This window comes from Palaemon carinicauda, chromosome 33, assembly GCF_036898095.1.
Source record: "Palaemon carinicauda isolate YSFRI2023 chromosome 33, ASM3689809v2, whole genome shotgun sequence".
NCBI classification, from domain to species: domain Eukaryota; kingdom Metazoa; phylum Arthropoda; class Malacostraca; order Decapoda; family Palaemonidae; genus Palaemon; species Palaemon carinicauda.
This window is the reverse complement of record NC_090757.1, coordinates 11,180,297-11,197,832: the sequence shown is the minus strand read 5'-3', so window position 1 is coordinate 11,197,832 and position 17,536 is coordinate 11,180,297. Positions and strand designations below refer to the sequence as shown.

The following is a 17,536-nucleotide window of genomic DNA, read 5'->3' as shown; positions in this document are numbered from 1 at the left end:
AAGAACATTAAATTACGTGGAACTAATTCAATTGATCAACAAAAGTAACTAAAAATAAAACTTGAGAGGAACTAGTTTAACTTTCAAACTTAACTTCCTTGCTGGTAATGGTGAGTTAAAGTCCTATCAGAATTTGAATTGCCTTGGCTGATACATGAATATTATTTAAAATTCATTTCAATGCAATTGTAGGAAAATCACAAATTTTTAAGTAATTTGTATTTTTCCTAACATACTTACCTAGAACTACCTTCTTAGGAGTTACTGGTTAATTCTACTTAACCGACCAGCTTTTTGAATAGTTTATCTCCCTCTTCCCGTTTTCTACGGGGTCAACCTCTGGCAGTGTGGTACGTGCCCTGAGGCGATCCCGGGGTCAGGCAGCGTGCTAGCTCAGGTCGAATCACCAGTAAGTTTCGTTGGAATAGGCATTACTCGATCCTGCAGGTTCTCGGGGAAGGATGGGAGGGCCATAACCCGAAGGAAGTTCTAGGTAAGCATGTTAGGAAAAATACAAATTACTTCAAAATTTGTGATTTGTTCCAACACGGTTACTTACCTAGAACTACCTTCTTAGGAGACTTATACTTAAGGAGGTGGGAGTGTCCTGCAGGGATCAGGATTCGACGGGGAGGCACGCGAGAGAGGGAACCTCTTAAGGAGGTCTTGATTCTAAGACCACTTGAAAACTGGACGAAAAGTAGGGGAAAACTATCTAAAAAACTCACTTAGTGTCTAAATAGCTTACCTTTTCAAAACCAACTCCGATACATGTCCTCTTGAAGGGTGTTCCTTTCAGTGATTAAGGTCTTCTCAACATCTTCCTGGCCCGTTCGATCCGGGGAAGGAAGGAAAAAGGGGGGGAGGGGGGGGTAAGATTAAGGAAGGAACTAGTGTCTCTTGGCATTAACACCCCCGGCTACCCTGGGGCTATGACCTTAGATCTCCTGAAGGGCCGACACGATTGAGCCTATAGAAAACTTGTCCAAGGATTTTCTCATACAATCTTTTAGATAATGTTCCGTGAAGGTGGACTGTTTAGACCAGGTCCCAACCTTCAGGATCTTACCCACAGCCATGTTCTTCTCGAAAGCCAGAGAGGTGCTCAGAGCCCTGATATCATGAGGTCTTGGTTTTCCAGGGAGAGGAGTCCCAGAAGCCTCGTAGGCCCTCCTTATCACTTGTCTCAGCCAGAAAGAGATGGAATTTTTCGAGACCGGTTTCTTCACCCGGCCTGTTGAGATGAATAAATTTTTGATCTGAGGGCGGTATTTTGCAGTCCTCTCCAGGTATTTTCTTACAGTTCTCACGGGACATAAGAGAGATCCTTCGGGTTGTCGGATCGAGGGATAGCTGGCACCGAAAAACCCTCAAACCGAGGATCCCAACACGCTGGGTTCTGTGTTTTCGCCACAAAACTAGGGACAAACTTAAAGACAACTTCTCTCCACCCTTTGGAGTGTGAGACCTCGTAAGAGAGGCCGTGTAACTTGCTAACTCTCTTCGCCGAGGCCAGGGCTAAAAGAAAAAGCTGTTTTAAGGGTGAGTTCTCTGTCTAGTACGTCCCTGAGAGGTTCGAAGGGCGGCTCTGACAGAATTTTGAGAACTCTTGCTAAGTCCCACTGCGGAACCCGTACCTCCGGGGGGGGGGACATGATTGCTCAAAACTGCGGATGAGCATCGAGATATGACTTGAGGCTCCCAAGTCAATGACCCTAAGGAGGAAGACTTGACCTAGGGCTAATCGAACTCCTTTGATGGCCGGGATGGACGAACCCACGTCGTCTCTCAGGTACACCAGAAAGTCTGCAATGTCCTGGATCGACGCCCCTAAGGGCCTTCAAGAAGACTGCCCACTTCGCCTGGTAGACAACTGCCGAGGAACGCCGTAGATAACCAGACATCCTTGTCGTGATTCTCGATGAGTATCCTTCTTTCTTCAGGAGCTTCTCGATAACCTCCACACGTGAAGGCGGAGGGATCGAGGGTTTTCGTGCCACCTGTGAAAGTGAGGTTGTCGCAGGAGGTCTGGCCTGTCCGGAAGCGGCCAAGGAGGACGAAGAGCCAATTCCTTTAGGTCTGCGAACCAGTCTCTCTCCGGCCACCAGGGCACTACTAAAGTCATCGACAGGTTGGACGACACTCTCACTCTGTTCAGCATTTGCCTGATCAAACTGAAGGGAGGGAAGGCGTACACATCGAGACCATAACAGGGATGTTGGAAGGCGTCCTCGAACGTTGCTGACGGGTCTGGGATTGGAGAACAGAACACGGGGAGTTGGGCATTCAGACGTGTGGCGAACAAGTCTATCACTGGGGAGCCCCACAGTAGGATGACTGCTCGAGCTACCTCCGGGTGTAGGGTCCACTCCGAACCTATCACTTGACCTGCCCTGCTGAGGCCGTCGGCCACCACGTTCCTCTTTCCTGGAATGAACCTTGCCGTCAGTTCTATCCCTTCTTCTGTGGCCCACTCCAACCGTTCCGTGGCTAGGGTTTGACTTCATGCCTCCCTGCTTTTTTACATACGCCACTACTGTGGCGTTGTCGCACATTAACGCCACAGTGTTCCCTCGCAGTAAGTGTATGAACTGTCGACACGCCCTCAGAACTGCTATCATCTCCAGGATGTTTAAATGGAGAGACACCTCCTCGCTGGACCACTGCCCTTTTGCTGATTTTCCTAGCAGGTGTGCTCCCCAGCCCTCCTTCGATGCGTCCGTGAACAACAGCATCTCCGGGGGGTTGGAGGCGAAGGGCATTCCCTTCTCTGTGTTTGACCTGATGCTCCACCAAAGAAGGGTCTCTCTCATCTTCGGGAGGACTGGAACTATCTTGTGGGGCTCCTTGCCTGGGATCCACGACTCTTTTAGATTCCACTGTACCGGGCGGAGCCTGAGTCTCCCTTGTGGTACTAATTTTTCCAGGGAAACCAGATGACCCAGTAACTTCTGCCAGTCCTTGGCCTTCCTGGGTTGTCCCGTCAGGAAGGGTTGAAGGATACGTTCTAGGTTGGCTAACCTTTCCTCTGAGGGGAAGGCCCTTACTAACTGGGTGTCCAGGACCATCCCCAAGTAAGTCATCCTGGTGCTGGGGACTAGCTGGGACTTCCCTAGGTTGACCGTGATTCCCAACACCTTGCAGAGGTCGAGCAACATAACGCCTTGCTCCCTCAGTTGTTCCCTTGAGGCAGAAAGCAGCAACCAGTCGTCCAGGTACCTGAGTAGTCGAATGCCTTTCTCGTGTGCCCACGCTGAGATCGCGGCGAACACTCTCGTGAATATTTGCGGGGCCGTGGAGAGGCCGAAGCACAGGGTTTTGAACTGCAGGACACTGGACTCCCACTTGATCTTGAGGAACTTCCTGCTGGAGGGGTGCACGGGGATTTGAAAATAGGCATCCTTGAGGTCGAGAGACATGAGGAAATCCCCCTCCCTAGAGGCTGCGATCACTGTTTTGGGGGTATCCATCTTGAAATCCGTCTATGAGATGAACTTCTTGAGGGCTGAGAGATCTATGACTGGCCTCCACCCTCCTGTCGATTTTTCCACAAGGAAGAGCCTGCTGAAGAAACCCGGGCCGGGGTTCCCCACTGTCTCCAAAGCTCCCTTGTCGATCATGGACGCTACTTCCTCTTGTAGCACCGACCATTTCAAGGGGTCCTTTGGAACCAGCCATACGGCCCTCTGGGCTGGGATGAGAGGGGGAGGCTCTTCTAGGAACGGGAGTCTGTAGCCCTCCTTCAGGACCGTCACCGTCCAGGGATCCGCACAGAGATCCCGCCATGCTTGCCAAAAATGTCTGAGGCATCCCCCTACTAGGGGCTCCTGCCGGAGTAGGGGGCCTCTCTTCCTACCTTCTCCTGGAGGAGCGGCAAGATCTACCTCTCCTAGTGTTACCATAGGAGGGTCTGTAGGCTGACTGAGGGCCTGCCGTGGTCCTACAGGTGGGCTGTTGCGAGGCTTGAAGCCAAGGGGCTGAAGGAGGTTCTCTTCGGGCCAACAAGGGTGTGGCCTGTGAGGAGTGAGGGACGTCTGTTGAGGCTCTCCTAAACGTGGCCTTCCTCATAGGAGGGGGCCTAAGATCCGCTTCTCTCACTTTCCTCACCTTCTCCATAGTATCTTCCACCAAATTGATGGGGAAATGTCATTCCCCCACACGGAGGAATTCCTCAGTCTCCTTGCTTCCCTGTCCGGCAACTTCTGCACTAGCTTGCTCAGTACTGTATCCCTTTTCCTCAGGACCCACTTCGAAGCCACCGACAGAGACTGGGATGATAAAAATTTAAAAGCCTTGCCCCCAGAGCTAACAAGATCCCTCAGCATGGCCTGATTTTCTGGGAGGGAGAGGTCGTGTGATGCCTGAAACCCCACCAAAGCGCACGACCACCAATCCAACCAGGAGGACACGTAGACCAGGTCCTGAGCCATGTCCTCCATCATAGATGCTTCAGACAGGGAAAAGCACACGGGGGCAGTGGATGCCCCGTCTTCCGAGGCTCCCTGGTTCAGCGCGGTCACCGCTGCTTCCACCGCACGGGGACCACCGCGATGCCCTTCGGGAACGTAAAATCGCTTCTGGGATTTCAGGCCCGGAAGAAGTTTGGAGGAACTCTGGCTTCTGGGGGCCTCTGCTAGTCCTGCCAAGCATCCATCAATCTGCTCCATCCCCAACTTCACGTCTTGAGCGAGAGGGAGAGACAAAGATGGCTTTTGTTGTACCGAACTGTCGATCATCCTGGGCAGTCCGGTTAGTACGGCCTTTGCAGCTGAGGGCTTGGGCTCATCCAACGGATGATGCCTTCGAATAAGGGCTAGAACCTTACGGTAGGAGGAGATGTCGTCCGTCGAGCACTCCCTTCCTTCCACCAGGTCTTCCGTCACCAGTTCCTCCGTACGGGGGTACGCCGTGACGGTGGGAAAAACAACGCCCGACGAGCCTGCCAGTGGTATGGTCTGCCCCGTGGATACGAAGGCATCCGTCATGGGAGTACCTTGTTCCACGGGGGGCTCCGTGGATGGGGGATCCATGCGGACCGACGGGCGCTCTTGGTGCTTAAGGAAAGCCTTCAAGGTGCCCGTGGTCGACGCTAAGCCTTCCTTCATACTCCTTATATCCTTCGGAAGAAGGGGCGGAGGCTACCGTCGGGTTAAACACTACACGGGGGTCCCGGTTCGAGCCCTCATGCCGGGCGGCTAGTCCGAAGGAGGAGCTAGGAGGGTGACACAACGAAGATGAGGCTCTAGGGAGCCACCCGGAAGCGGCCGCGGCTGTGGATAACCTAAACAGCTCGCTCTGGGGCACTGTGACATTCACCCAGTCCTTTGACTTACTCCTCTTCGCTTTTTTCTTAGAGGACTTCGACCGTTTCCTACCATGCCTCGAGCGGGAACGAGACTTTTTCTTCTTGCGGGATTTCTCCCTCTTCCTTTTGTTAAGGTTCCTGTCTTCGTCCTCTGATGATGAAGAAGACGAAGAGTCTGATGACGACGACGAGGAGGATGAGGACGGAGCTCTCCGACCGGCCGACACGTCCAAGACCGTGGGGGGAAAATCACGTTGTTTCTCAGGTGTGGGCGGTTGCAGAAACATGGGGGGTAGCGTAGCCGAGGGAGCCGGAGGGGACCGCGCGAGCCCTTTACAAAGCCATTGATCTACATCCTCTTCTCCTCTAACGGGAGAGCTGAAGGGAGTCCTAGGTTTCACCCACGTGTTGAGGTCCGAAGACGATGAACTACCTTTCTCCGTGCGTGTCTACCCCGGCGGTTGAGGCACCCAAAACGCGCCACGAGGCAGGGGAAGTATCGGCACTCGGCCTACCCCACATTGGATCTTCCGAGGCGACGGGACCTGCGAGCACCAGACCCTCGCCTCCTACCCACACTTCCGCACTACACTCAGGCCCCACACATGCATGCCCCACACTGGACACATCTCCCACAGGAATATCAGACTCTTGGGGAAGGGCAATGGGCCTCTTCCCCGCAACGGACTTACCTCGTCCCCTACGCTGGGTAGGGGAAGAAGGACGGGCGCTACGGTCTGCCGAGGCGTCTGGCGAACTAAGGCGAAGAAATGCTAGAATCCTTAGGCACCTTCTTAGCTGCCTTCTTCTTCTTCGTCCCGAAGAGCACCCACTGGATCTCAGTCCAATTAGCACACTCCGGGCACGTAGACGTAGGGGAACACGCTTTCCCCCTACACGTGGAGCACAAGGAGTGGGGATCAACCTCAGGCTTGGAGAGGAAAGCCCCACAAGACTTCCCAGCCACAGGCCCAGGGCAACGACGAGGATGCTCCATAACACAAAGCTAACACACCAAGAGACACAAGGATGTAACGGTTAAGTGAAAATGAAACACGTGGGCAACACGCGGTAAGCACAAAGGATCGGGGGACACAAGGGTCGCACAAGGTAAGAGAGAGCACGGCGAGATGTTTATCGCGTCGCGACCAGAAACTTACTGGCGATTCGACCTGAGCTAACACGCTGCCTGACCCCGGGGTCGCCTCAGGGCACGTACAACACTGCCAGAGGTTGACCCCGTAGAAAACGGGAAGAGGGAGATAAACTATTCAAAAAGCTGGTCGGTTAGGTAGAGTTAACCAGTAACTCCTAAGAAGGTAGTTCTAGGTAAGTAACCGTGTTGGAACAAATATATATTAATTTATCAGCCTTTATAAAAATTATTTCACGACTTATCCATTAAAAAAAGGCCTCAGATACAGCATTGCATCAAGTTAAATATCCCACCCTATCATCAAATCTTTAAATTAACAAATAACAATAATTTTTTTACCTGAATAGCTTGAGAGGTAGTTGAATGTGTCTTAATTCTAGCATCCTCCTCTAATTCGTCTTCCATCGTGGCTTCATGGATTAGCAAATCACAGTTTTTACCTGAGTATAGTATATGAAATAATACAGTAATTGGTAGATAGAAATAATAAATGTCATATATAAGTACTCTAGTACAGTACAGTGGGCCCTCGCTACTTCGTGGTTCGACCATCGCGGATTCACGACTTCGCGAACTTTTTTCAATAAATATGGCATCCAATTTCATCAGCAAACCACTATTTTTGGGGGAAACAATTTTATTCTAGAAAATTGCTACTCTTTAAATAGTTAATTGCACATTAATAAAACGTGTACTTTTGTTTTTAAATTTCGGGTGTTTTAAAAATAGAGTATTGTTGACTTCTTTTTGTTTTACTTTTGGCTGTGATCAGATCAGCTCTACAAAAATTAGGCTTCAAGTCGTGGTAGGAAAAATCTAATATTTATGAACTTTTTGCCCCTTATGAAAAAAAAAAAAAATTGAGTGAAAAATAACTTACCTATTCTAACAAAATCTTCACATGGCATAGTATCTCCAGAGTATGCTACTTTCCATCCATCTTTGTGAGTCAATGCAACACCAAATGAATTAGGGCAATGGATCACATATGTCATATCAATGTTCTTCATATCTAACTGTTCTTTAATGTCAACATAAGATTCACTACTCTTCAAGTCAGCGAATAAAAATCTCTGATTGGCAACTAAATTAAAGTCTTGAAGTACAGGCTCAAAGTTTTGGTGATATGAATGAAGATAAGCGATGATTTTTTGAGGAGCCAAAAGTAACAGCTTTGGTACCTGAAAAAGAAAAATATATCATAAATATTATCACAGTCTTTTTTCATATTTTTCCTTTATGGGTTTGGAAGTGAAATTACTTTTCCTGATTATTCTATCTTGTAAATTTTTACCTGAAATCCTATCTTGTCTTGGTATTCCATCTGTGACCCTTTATCATGACTTCCTAAACCATCAAATGGATTTATGTCCGGATATTCAACACCCAACACTTTTACCATTTGGGATCCTCCTCCATTCTCCTTTCATGTCCAAGCCAGTCAAGGATCATCGGGCCTATTTTTCAACTGCTCAACACCATATCTTTCTGACACTTAATTATTGTATTCATAATCTATCGTCAAACTAACTATGCATCTTGGAAATAGAGTAAATAGTCCTAAATTTTACTAAAATGTTTGTCTTCTTTGTTCTTTCTCATGTTCCAGTGACAAAGAAGAGAAAATATTTACTGATGTGATACTAGTTATTTACCTGTACAGCATACCTGTCATCTCTTTCCACTTCATCTAGGTTTTTCCATTTATTTCTTCTACATGGCCTCCTGATATCTGCTTCGAGTCCAGCATGATCCCAAGATAACAAAAATCATTTACCTCTCCTGAGCCTTACTCCTCCACTATAAAAAATGCTTCCTCTTAATTTCATCCATATTTGCTTTTACACATAAAAGATTGTCAATTATTGATGTCTACCAATTTCCCAGGCCCATTTATTGCCTCTTCAATATTCTTTGGACATGCTCAAACAATCTTACTCTACCATTTCCACACCGTAATACATACATACGGTTTTTTCACCCATTTGGTCTTATCATCATCATCATCTGCCGTTACTAGTCCATTGCAGAAAAAGGCCTCAGACATGTCCTTCCACTTGCATCTGTTTATGGTCTTTCTGTGCCAGTCCACACCCACAAACTTTCTTAGTTCGTAAATCCATCATCTTCTCTTCCTTCCCCTGCTTCTTTTACAATCTCTAGGCACTCATTCTGTTATTCTTAATGTCCATCTATTGTCTGTCATTCTCATTATACGTCCTGCCAATGTCCATTTCTTTTTCTAACAGGTTGTTAAAATACTTTCTACTTTAGTTTGCTCTTGTATCCATGTTGTTCTTTTTCTGTCTCTTAATGTTATTTGGTCTTATAGCATCTTCTAAATGGGTTTGCGTATATTCTGAACAGCACATCACTGATTGCCATTCCAAATAATTGTGGTAAATTACTAACTATTCTGGAATGTATACTTTTAATGTTCCTGAGACCCCTTTTAACCTTTACAGATATCATATCAGTCTACTTAACTCCCTGTATCACCAGTTTCTGTTCATTGCCTTTGTCAAAAATATATTCAAAGTAAAGATTCAAACTTTCACTAACTTTTTTTTTTTTAATTTCTACATTTTTATCTTTTATACATATTTTACTCATTTCATCTTTGCTTCCATCTCGTGTTCTTTTGTTTATTTGCTTTTCTGATTATTTTCTCTTTTCCCTCTTCTGTTTACACTCATTGCATAATAAAAAAAATATACCAAAACCTTTCTATGAATATCTCATCCTTAGACTAAACTGACAAAAATGAGATGCTCTTCATTATATAAATCTATATAACAGCTAAAACATTCTAAATCATATATTTGCTTAACATGTTAAAAATTCTAGTCTTGCAGTATTTCACTATTGGTTGTGTAGTCAAAATTCAAACTATTCTTGTTTTTTACTCTCAATTGCAAATCTAAATTAAAAATAACAAATTTTAAATAAATTTATCCAGTAACTTAAATGACGAACCTTTATTACAACACTCTAGTCTTGTCAAGTACTCTAAGATTAAGTCAAAATACTTACATCTTCCACTCCAGCCTGTTCGAAAGCTCGTCGTCTAGCCAATAACAATCGGACGAAACCAATGTGATGGTCAGCATGAAGATGGCTAACATATACAGCGGCTAGCTGTCGCAACACCCTCTCTGATTCAGAGAAACCAAGAAATCTTACTAACTGACCATACGTTCCTTCACCACAATCCATTATCATACTTTTGTCGGAACTGAAAAATAAAATAATAAAATCATATAAAACACCATAAGTAGATGCATATACTGTACAGAACAGTATATAAAATTGACACACAGCCATACCTACTTTAATACAGATTCAACAATCTTCTATTGGAATTTTGATAACACTATAAATACATGCAAGCAAAACATGACTGCTAAGGCACCACTAGGTGAAATTTTCAAACTACGTGCCAATACATATAAACTATTGGCTTTGTCCCACTTACTAGAGAGACCCACGATTTGTTTTGTTACAGTCTCTACCCTAAATTTTCAATACATGATCTTCTTCACCAAGATAACTAATGGATTCAATGGAAACATCAAAAAAATCTAAGTTCCATTATACAAATTGCATTTCTTTAAAAATGTAACAAATTTTATAACTATTTGCATTACCCCTAGCATTAACAGCCCAAAGTGTGACAATTGCAGTTGCTGAATTCCCCAAGAGAGGAATAGGATAGAGCGAAAAGAGCCAGCCATTCTACCTTTCCAGAGACATATGCTGAATCCGCTACCTTACACAAGATGCATACTTAACCAAAGGAGGAGCTAGGAGTATTACACAACTATATGGAAGCCACCTCAGGACCCAAGGAAAGGGTTCAAAGAGCCTGTGAGCAATGACCCGAAAGTAAAAAGAGGAAAATATGGTCCGAAACCTTCAGGCAAGACCTTCACCTCCGAGAGCATTGACAAGTAAACTGGAAGGCTAATGACAGAGCAAAACTTGTTATCTGTTACTGAAGAGCCACACAAAATGCCTGTGCACTTCCTTCTTGTTTCTGCTAGAGCTAGAGAGAAGATTGTCACACTCACTCATAAGACGAGTTTTCTTCCAAGTAGTACTGCAGGGACCTAATGAGATACCAGGCATTTTTGTGTCAACTTCAAAAAGAAGGGAGAGAATTGTGAGGGTTCCAAACTCGACTTTGAAACAGACAGGCACTGGGTTTTTGTAACAAAGTCTGTGTGATGAAGAAGGCATCAAAACCCACATTATGAAAATTCTCCTACTCTCTTGTCAATGCAGAGACTTTATCAACACTAGAAAAATATAGATTTGCATATTTGGGCTCTAATACTTTGAGGTATATAACCAGCCATCAGGGACTAAGGCCCAAGTATCAGATTATCTCTAGGACCTAATTATTGCTTACTGTAGAGTTTATCACCAGCCACACACACATACAAAAATTCCTTAATCTATTTGTTTATTAAACATATGCGTTTTTTGTTCCAGATTCAACACTCTAATGTTTAAATGTTCATGCCCACTTAAAATATGTACATACGAGGAATATGATATTTTAATTATAAAATAAATTTTTGAATATACTTACCCGGTGAATATATAATAGCTGCAACTCTGCGGCTCGACAGAAAACACACTAAAAAAACTCGCGAGCGATCGCTATGAAGGTTGCGGGTGTGCCCACCAGCGCCAACTGTCGGCCAGGTACCACTCTTGTATGTAAACAAAACCTTCAATTCTTCTCGTCCCGCTGTGTCTCTATTGGGGAGGAAGGGAGGGTCATTTAATTTATATATTCACCGGGTAAGTATATTCAAAAATTTATTTTATAATTAAAATATAATTTTTAAATATTTAACTTAGCCAGTGAATATATAATAGCTGATTCACACCCAAGGCGGTGGGTAGAGACCAGAGTTAATTATGTTTACAGCGTATAAGCTAAGAGTTTTTTCATTTTGACAGTTATCAATACTGTATAACAAAACCAAAATATATAGGTACCTGGTAAGGAAGTTGACTTAGACGATTACTCTGCCTTGTAAGTCTGTCTTCCTCACGGAGCCCAGCGATCCTCTTAGGATGCTGACAGACTCCCAGGAGCTGAAGTATCAAGGGCTGCAACCCATACAACAGGACCTCATCAAACCCCTAATCTGGGCGCTCTCAAGAAATGACTTTGACCACCCGCCAAATCAACCAGGATGCGAAAGGCTTCTTAGCCTTCCGAACAACCCATAAAACAATATTAAAAACATTTCAAGAGACAGATTAAAAGGATATTGGAATTAGGGAAGTGTAGTAGTAGAACCCTCACCCACTACTGCACTCGCTGCAACGAATGGACCCAGTGTGTAGTAGTCCTCGTAAAGAGTCTGGACATCTTTTAAGTAAAATGACGCGAACACTGACTTGTTTCTCCAAAAAGTCGCGTTCATAATACTTTGCAGAGATTTATTTTGCTTGAAGGCCACGGAGGTTGCTATATCTCTAACTTCGTGCATCTTAACCTTAAGCAAACATCGGTCTTTCTCATTCAAGTGAGAATGAGCTTCTCGTATTAAAAAAAAATCTGATAAAATATGACAAAGAATTCTTTGACATAGGCAATGAAGGTTTCTTAACTGAGCACCATAATGCCTCAGATTTCCCTCGTAATGACTTAGTACGAGCTAAATCGAACTTAAGAGCTCTAACAGGACATAATACTCTTTCCAGTTCATTGCCTACGATCTCTGATAAGCAAGGAATATCAAAAGATTTAGGCCAAGGACGAGAAGGCAGTTCATTTTGGCCAGGAAACCAAGTTGAAGTGAACAAGTGGCTTTTTTCTGTAGAAAAGCCGATGTTCTTACTGAAGGCATGAAGTTCACTGACCCTTTTAGCCGAAGCCATGCACACTAGGAAAAGTGTCTTGAGGGTGAGATCCTTCAGGGAGGCTGAATGTAATGGCTCAAACCTGTCTGACATGAGGAACCTTAGGATCACGTCTAAGTTCCATCCAGGAGTTGCCAAACGACGTTCCTTAGAGGTCTCGAAAGACTTAAGGAGATCTTGGAGATCTTTATTGTTGGAAAGATCTAAGCCTCTATGTCGAAAGACCGAAGCCAACATGCTCCTGTAGCCCTTAATCGTGGGAGCTGAAAGGGAGCGAACCTTTCTCAGATGTAAAAGAAAATCTGCGATTTGGGCTACAGAGGTACTGGACGAGGACACAGATGCTGACTTGCACCAGTCTCGAAAGACTTCCCACTTCGACTGGTATACTCTAATGGTAGAAGCTCTCCTAGCTCTTGCAATCGCACTGACTGCCTCCTTCGAAAAGCCTCTAGCTCTTGAGAGTCTTTCGATAGTCTGAAGGAAGTCAGACGAAGAGCGGGGAGGCTTTGATGGACATTCTTTACGTGGGGCTGACGTAACAGATCTACCCTTAGAGGAAGACTTCTTGGAAAGTCTACCAGCCATTGAAGTACCTCGGTGAACCACTCTCTCGCGGGCCAGAGGGTAGCAACCAACGTCAACCTTGTCCCTCCGTGAGAGGCGAACTTCTGCAGTACCTTGTTGACTATCTTGAATGGTGGGAATGCATATAAGTCCATAAAAGACCAATCCAGTAGAAACGCGTCTATGTAGATTGCTTCTGTATCTAGGAATGGAGAGCAAAAGATTGGTAACCTTTTGGTCAACGAGGAGGCAAAGAGGTCTATGGTGGGTTGACCCCAAGTAGCCCAAAGACTCTTGCCCACGTCCTTGTGGAGGGTCCATTCCGTGGATATCACCTGACCCCTTCGACTGAGACAGTCTGCCAAGACGTTCAAGTCCCCCTGGATGAATCTCGTCAATAGGGAGATGCCTCGAATTCTTGACCATAAGAGAAGGTCCCTTGCGATCTCGAGCAGCGTGAAGGAGTGTGTGCCTCCTTGCTTGGAGATGTACGCCAAAGTTGTGGTGTTGTCTGAGTTGACCTCTACCACTTAGTTTCGAAGACGCTTTCTAATATCATCAAGGCCAAGTGGACTGCTAATAGCTCCTTGCCGTTGATGTGCATGCTCTTCTGACTTGAGGTCCACAGACCCGAGCATTCCCGACCGTCCAGGGTCGCACCCCAACCCAAACCCGACGCGTCTGAGGACAACACGTGGTTTGGGTTCTTGACTGCTAGGGATAGTCCCTCTCTCAGACTGATATTGCTGTCCCACCATTTCAGGCATGCCTTTATTGGTTCGGAGACTGGGAATGATACCGTCTCTGATGTCTTGTCCTAGTTCCAGTGAGAGGCTAGATTGAACTGGAGAGGAAGAAGGGGTAGTCTCCCTAGTGAGACAAACTGCTCCAGGGATGAGAGAGTCCCTACGAGACTGTTCCAACTCCTGACTGAATAAACGTTTTCTTTTCAGCATTAGTTGGACTTCGAGCAGGGCTTGACTGCGAATCTCCATCCCCAAATATAGAATAATCTGGGATGGGATCAGTTGGGACTTTTAGGTTGACCACAAGTCCCAACTCCCTGGCCAGACTCAACGTCCAATGTAGATCCTGCAGACAGCGAAGGCTGGACGATGCTCTGAGAAGCCAGTTGTCCAAGTACAGGGAGGCTCGGATCCCCGATAGATGGAGGGATTTTGCCACATTCCTCATGAGCCTCGTAAACACGAGAGGCGCAGGACTGAAGCCAAAGCACAGGGCTCGAAACTGGTACCCCACATTCCTGTAAACAAACCTCAGAAACGGTTGGGAATCCGGGTGTATAGGAATGTGGAAGTATGCCTCCTGAAGGTCGAGAGAGACCATCCAGTCGCCTTCCATAAATGCTGTCAAGACAGCCTGGTAGACTTCGTGAAGTTTGTCTTGACAATGAACACATTGAGCGCACTTGCCTCTTACGTACTCCTGCAGTGAACATGGCTGCCAAATCATGGAGCCATCCCTGAGGGACTTGTTCCTGCAGAGAACGTGGCTGTCAGATCATTGGAGCCATCCCTGAAAGCCTTGTTTATGCATGACATAATTGTACAGCAAAACTTCAAAGGCTCGAAAACAGCTGTGAAGTTGACCTGTAAAATCTTGGAGCGTCTCATGGCCAGGCGCCAGGGAGAGTCTATGAGGTTTGAGAAGTCTATCTGGGCAGAGGCAGGAACTCCCAAGCCGAGAACTTCTCTCGTGTCATATCAGACTCTCGCTCTATAAGCCAGTTTAAAAGAAGGGAAAGCAAAGGCTGTCTCCCCCAAACTCCTCCTGGTGATAAACCAGTCGCCTAGCAAACGTAAAGCTCTCTTAGAAGAGCGAGAGAGCACTAGCTTATAAAACAACGGCTTCGAAGTAGCTAGGCCTAGTGTAAGCTCTGACGTTTAGGCGAACGAGGAGCAGCAGTTACTAAAAGATCCGGACAAAGATACTTAAAAATCAGCATGATTTATTTAAAGTCCATAGAGGGCTAAGCAGCTTTAGGCTCCTCTCCGTCTGACAGAGTCCTCAAGGGAATATCAGTAGGAGGGGGAACAGCAACTTCCTCATCTGAAGGAACCTTGTCCGATAATAGCTGAGTCTCAAGCAAGGGAGAGACCTACCGTGGTGGCAATGCTTTACAAGCAGAGTCCACACGCACTGGTGCATTAGTAGCGGACCAGGACGCAACGTCATGTAACTGCTTGACAGTCTGTGAACTGTCAACAACAACAGGTGCGAGAGACCAGGACGCAACGTCATGTAACTGCTTGACAGTCTGTGAACTGTCAACAACAACAGGTGCGTGAGGACGCACAGCGTCCACTCGAGACTGCTTTGACCGCCTAGACTGAACAGTCAAAACAACTCTAGAATGCGGAGGTTGACGCTCAGCATCAAAAAAGTACACTCCGATTGTTAGCGAACGTCCTGAACGTCAACAGGAGCATCAGCAAGTGGCCTAACGTCCAAATGTGGCTGAAAATCCACACGAGACCGTATCGAGTGTGGTTCTAAACAACCTGACTGACGTGACTTAGCTACGCCAACGTCAACAGGACGCACAAAGGAACGTTAGGGTGGCTGAAAGCCAGGATCTCGATGAGATAAACGGCTAGGCTCAACGGACTTATCGGCAGAAAAGTCTTCCATAAGGGAGGCAAGCTTATTCTGCATGTCTTGCCGTACAACCCATTTATGATCAACGGGAATGGTTGCGGTAAGAGACGAGGGTAACGTCTGTGACCGCAAAACCTTGCCTACAAAAAGACTCTCGGAGTCTGTGTTACGCTTTTGTTAGGCGGCGAGCAGTCTTCCGATGACTGCATAGGGTCAGAGCTGTCCTAATGGTTAAAACCAGGACGCTGGACCTGTCCTGAAAGGACTGACTTTCGCTTAAAGGGCCTCGAAACCTTGTTTCACGGTTTCTTATGCGAAAAGCCTTCGGATGACGAGGAGAAAATCGTCTCTCTCGCCTTATGGTAGGGGTGATCTTGGTAAGATACACCCGATACCATAGAGGGAACGTCTGTTCGCTGATCAAGGCCTCTCGAACCCATAAGTCGTACGACATTACTTCTCCCCTGGGCTTGGGAGCTTGCAAGAGGTCCCGGACTAGGCGAACGACAGGCACGAACAGACGAACTCTCGGTCGCAACACTGATAACACTTTGCGCAATATCACTTTATCACTACGATTTTCTGTTTTGCACTTATTTCACTGAAATCGAATCTTTTAACAATTCACATTAGGTATGAATAAAACTGATTTCTACCTGAAGCACGCAATTCTACCCTCATCAAAAGGTTGTAATTGCGAAATCAGTCGTATAATGCAAGCACATTAATACCAGCAAAAAACAGTAAACATACTTTAAGATAAAAAATTCAGTGGCTGGGGAAGAGACTACACACCAGTTCATTCAAAACTACGTTTTCAATCTCTCACCGTACATTGCCTTGGGACAAGAATAAAAAACTAAAAACGTTTTATCCTTTCTCCCCGTACAGAGACTAGGGACGAGAGTAACTCGAGAACAACGTTACCCGCTTGGGACGAGATAAAGATCGGAACGTTTTCTCTCCTCTCTCTCCCTCCGTCTCTATCTCTCTCTCTCTCTCTCTCTTGATATCGCACCTAAGAGAAGAGTCCACTTACGTTTCGTCAAAAAAACAGGTTATTTGACCAAAGGAAAAAAACTGAAAGGTTTTTCAATTAAAAAGTTCCTTTAAAATAGAATTTAAAACATTTAAGCTTTGAAAGAAGAATGAACAAAACGTCAGAATCGATTTACTCTTTCTGCAAAGTGAAACCGTGATACTCTCTCTCTCTATCGTAACGATAGAGCGCAAACTGCGTAGCATAAATAAACTAAACGTTAGTTCATCTTTGAAACAGTACGAAGACTATTCAAAGAAAATCTTTCATAAAATATCTATTAAAAAATATTCATTTAATAAGTTTTAAATCACTAGCTCTTTAAAAGCTCAACGTTGTTTAACTTCGGTTTCCAAGTTAGGACCGCCTACTCTCAGGAAAGGTCGCATATAAACAAATCATTAAAATTTATTTTGATGTTTATTATAAATGGAAAGCTAATCGAAGAGGCCTAATAAAGGCGGTTGAGATATAAAATATATAGAGGAAAATCTATAATTAATTTATAACGTGATAAGATAATTGCTAAAAGCCTAAACACACTTCCGTCTAAGGGAAGGGTCGGCCATTTAAAAGTCAAAGAAAGTCCATATTCTCTTTGTCATCAAAAATTAAATCTATCCAAAAACGAGTTCAAGATTTAAGATGAAGATAAAACACCTGCACTGCAAAAGCTCAAACCAAAATGAAGTACTTCACCAAATATGTTGAGGAAACTCCAGGTTCTACAGCGAGTATTGATACGTCTTGTCGTCAACGTCGACAGAGAAGAATTGAAGGTTTTGTTTACATACAAGAGTGGTATCTGGCCGACAGTTGGCGCTGGTGGGCACACCCGCAACCTTCATAGCGATCGCTCGCGAGTTTTTTTAGTGTGTTTTCTGTCGAGCCGCAGAGTTGCAGCTATTATATATTCACCGGCTAAGTTAAATATTTAAAAATTATTATTATTATCATTACTATTATC

At 45.2% G+C, this 17,536-nt stretch overlaps 1 protein-coding gene across 1 annotated transcript in view; it reads right to left on the bottom strand.

The window, feature by feature from the left end:
* The window catches only part of RNaseZ (ribonuclease Z), a 79,128-nt gene that overhangs the window by 22,188 nt on the left and 39,404 nt on the right, over nucleotides 1–17,536 (bottom strand). The window contains exons 9-11 of the mRNA XM_068356745.1: nucleotides 9,495–9,696; nucleotides 7,342–7,642; nucleotides 6,801–6,901 (exon numbers count right to left, since the gene is read on the bottom strand). Coding sequence (XP_068212846.1) covers nucleotides 6,801–6,901; nucleotides 7,342–7,642; nucleotides 9,495–9,696 — 604 coding nt within the window. The remainder of the gene's footprint in view (nucleotides 1–6,800; nucleotides 6,902–7,341; nucleotides 7,643–9,494; nucleotides 9,697–17,536) is intronic.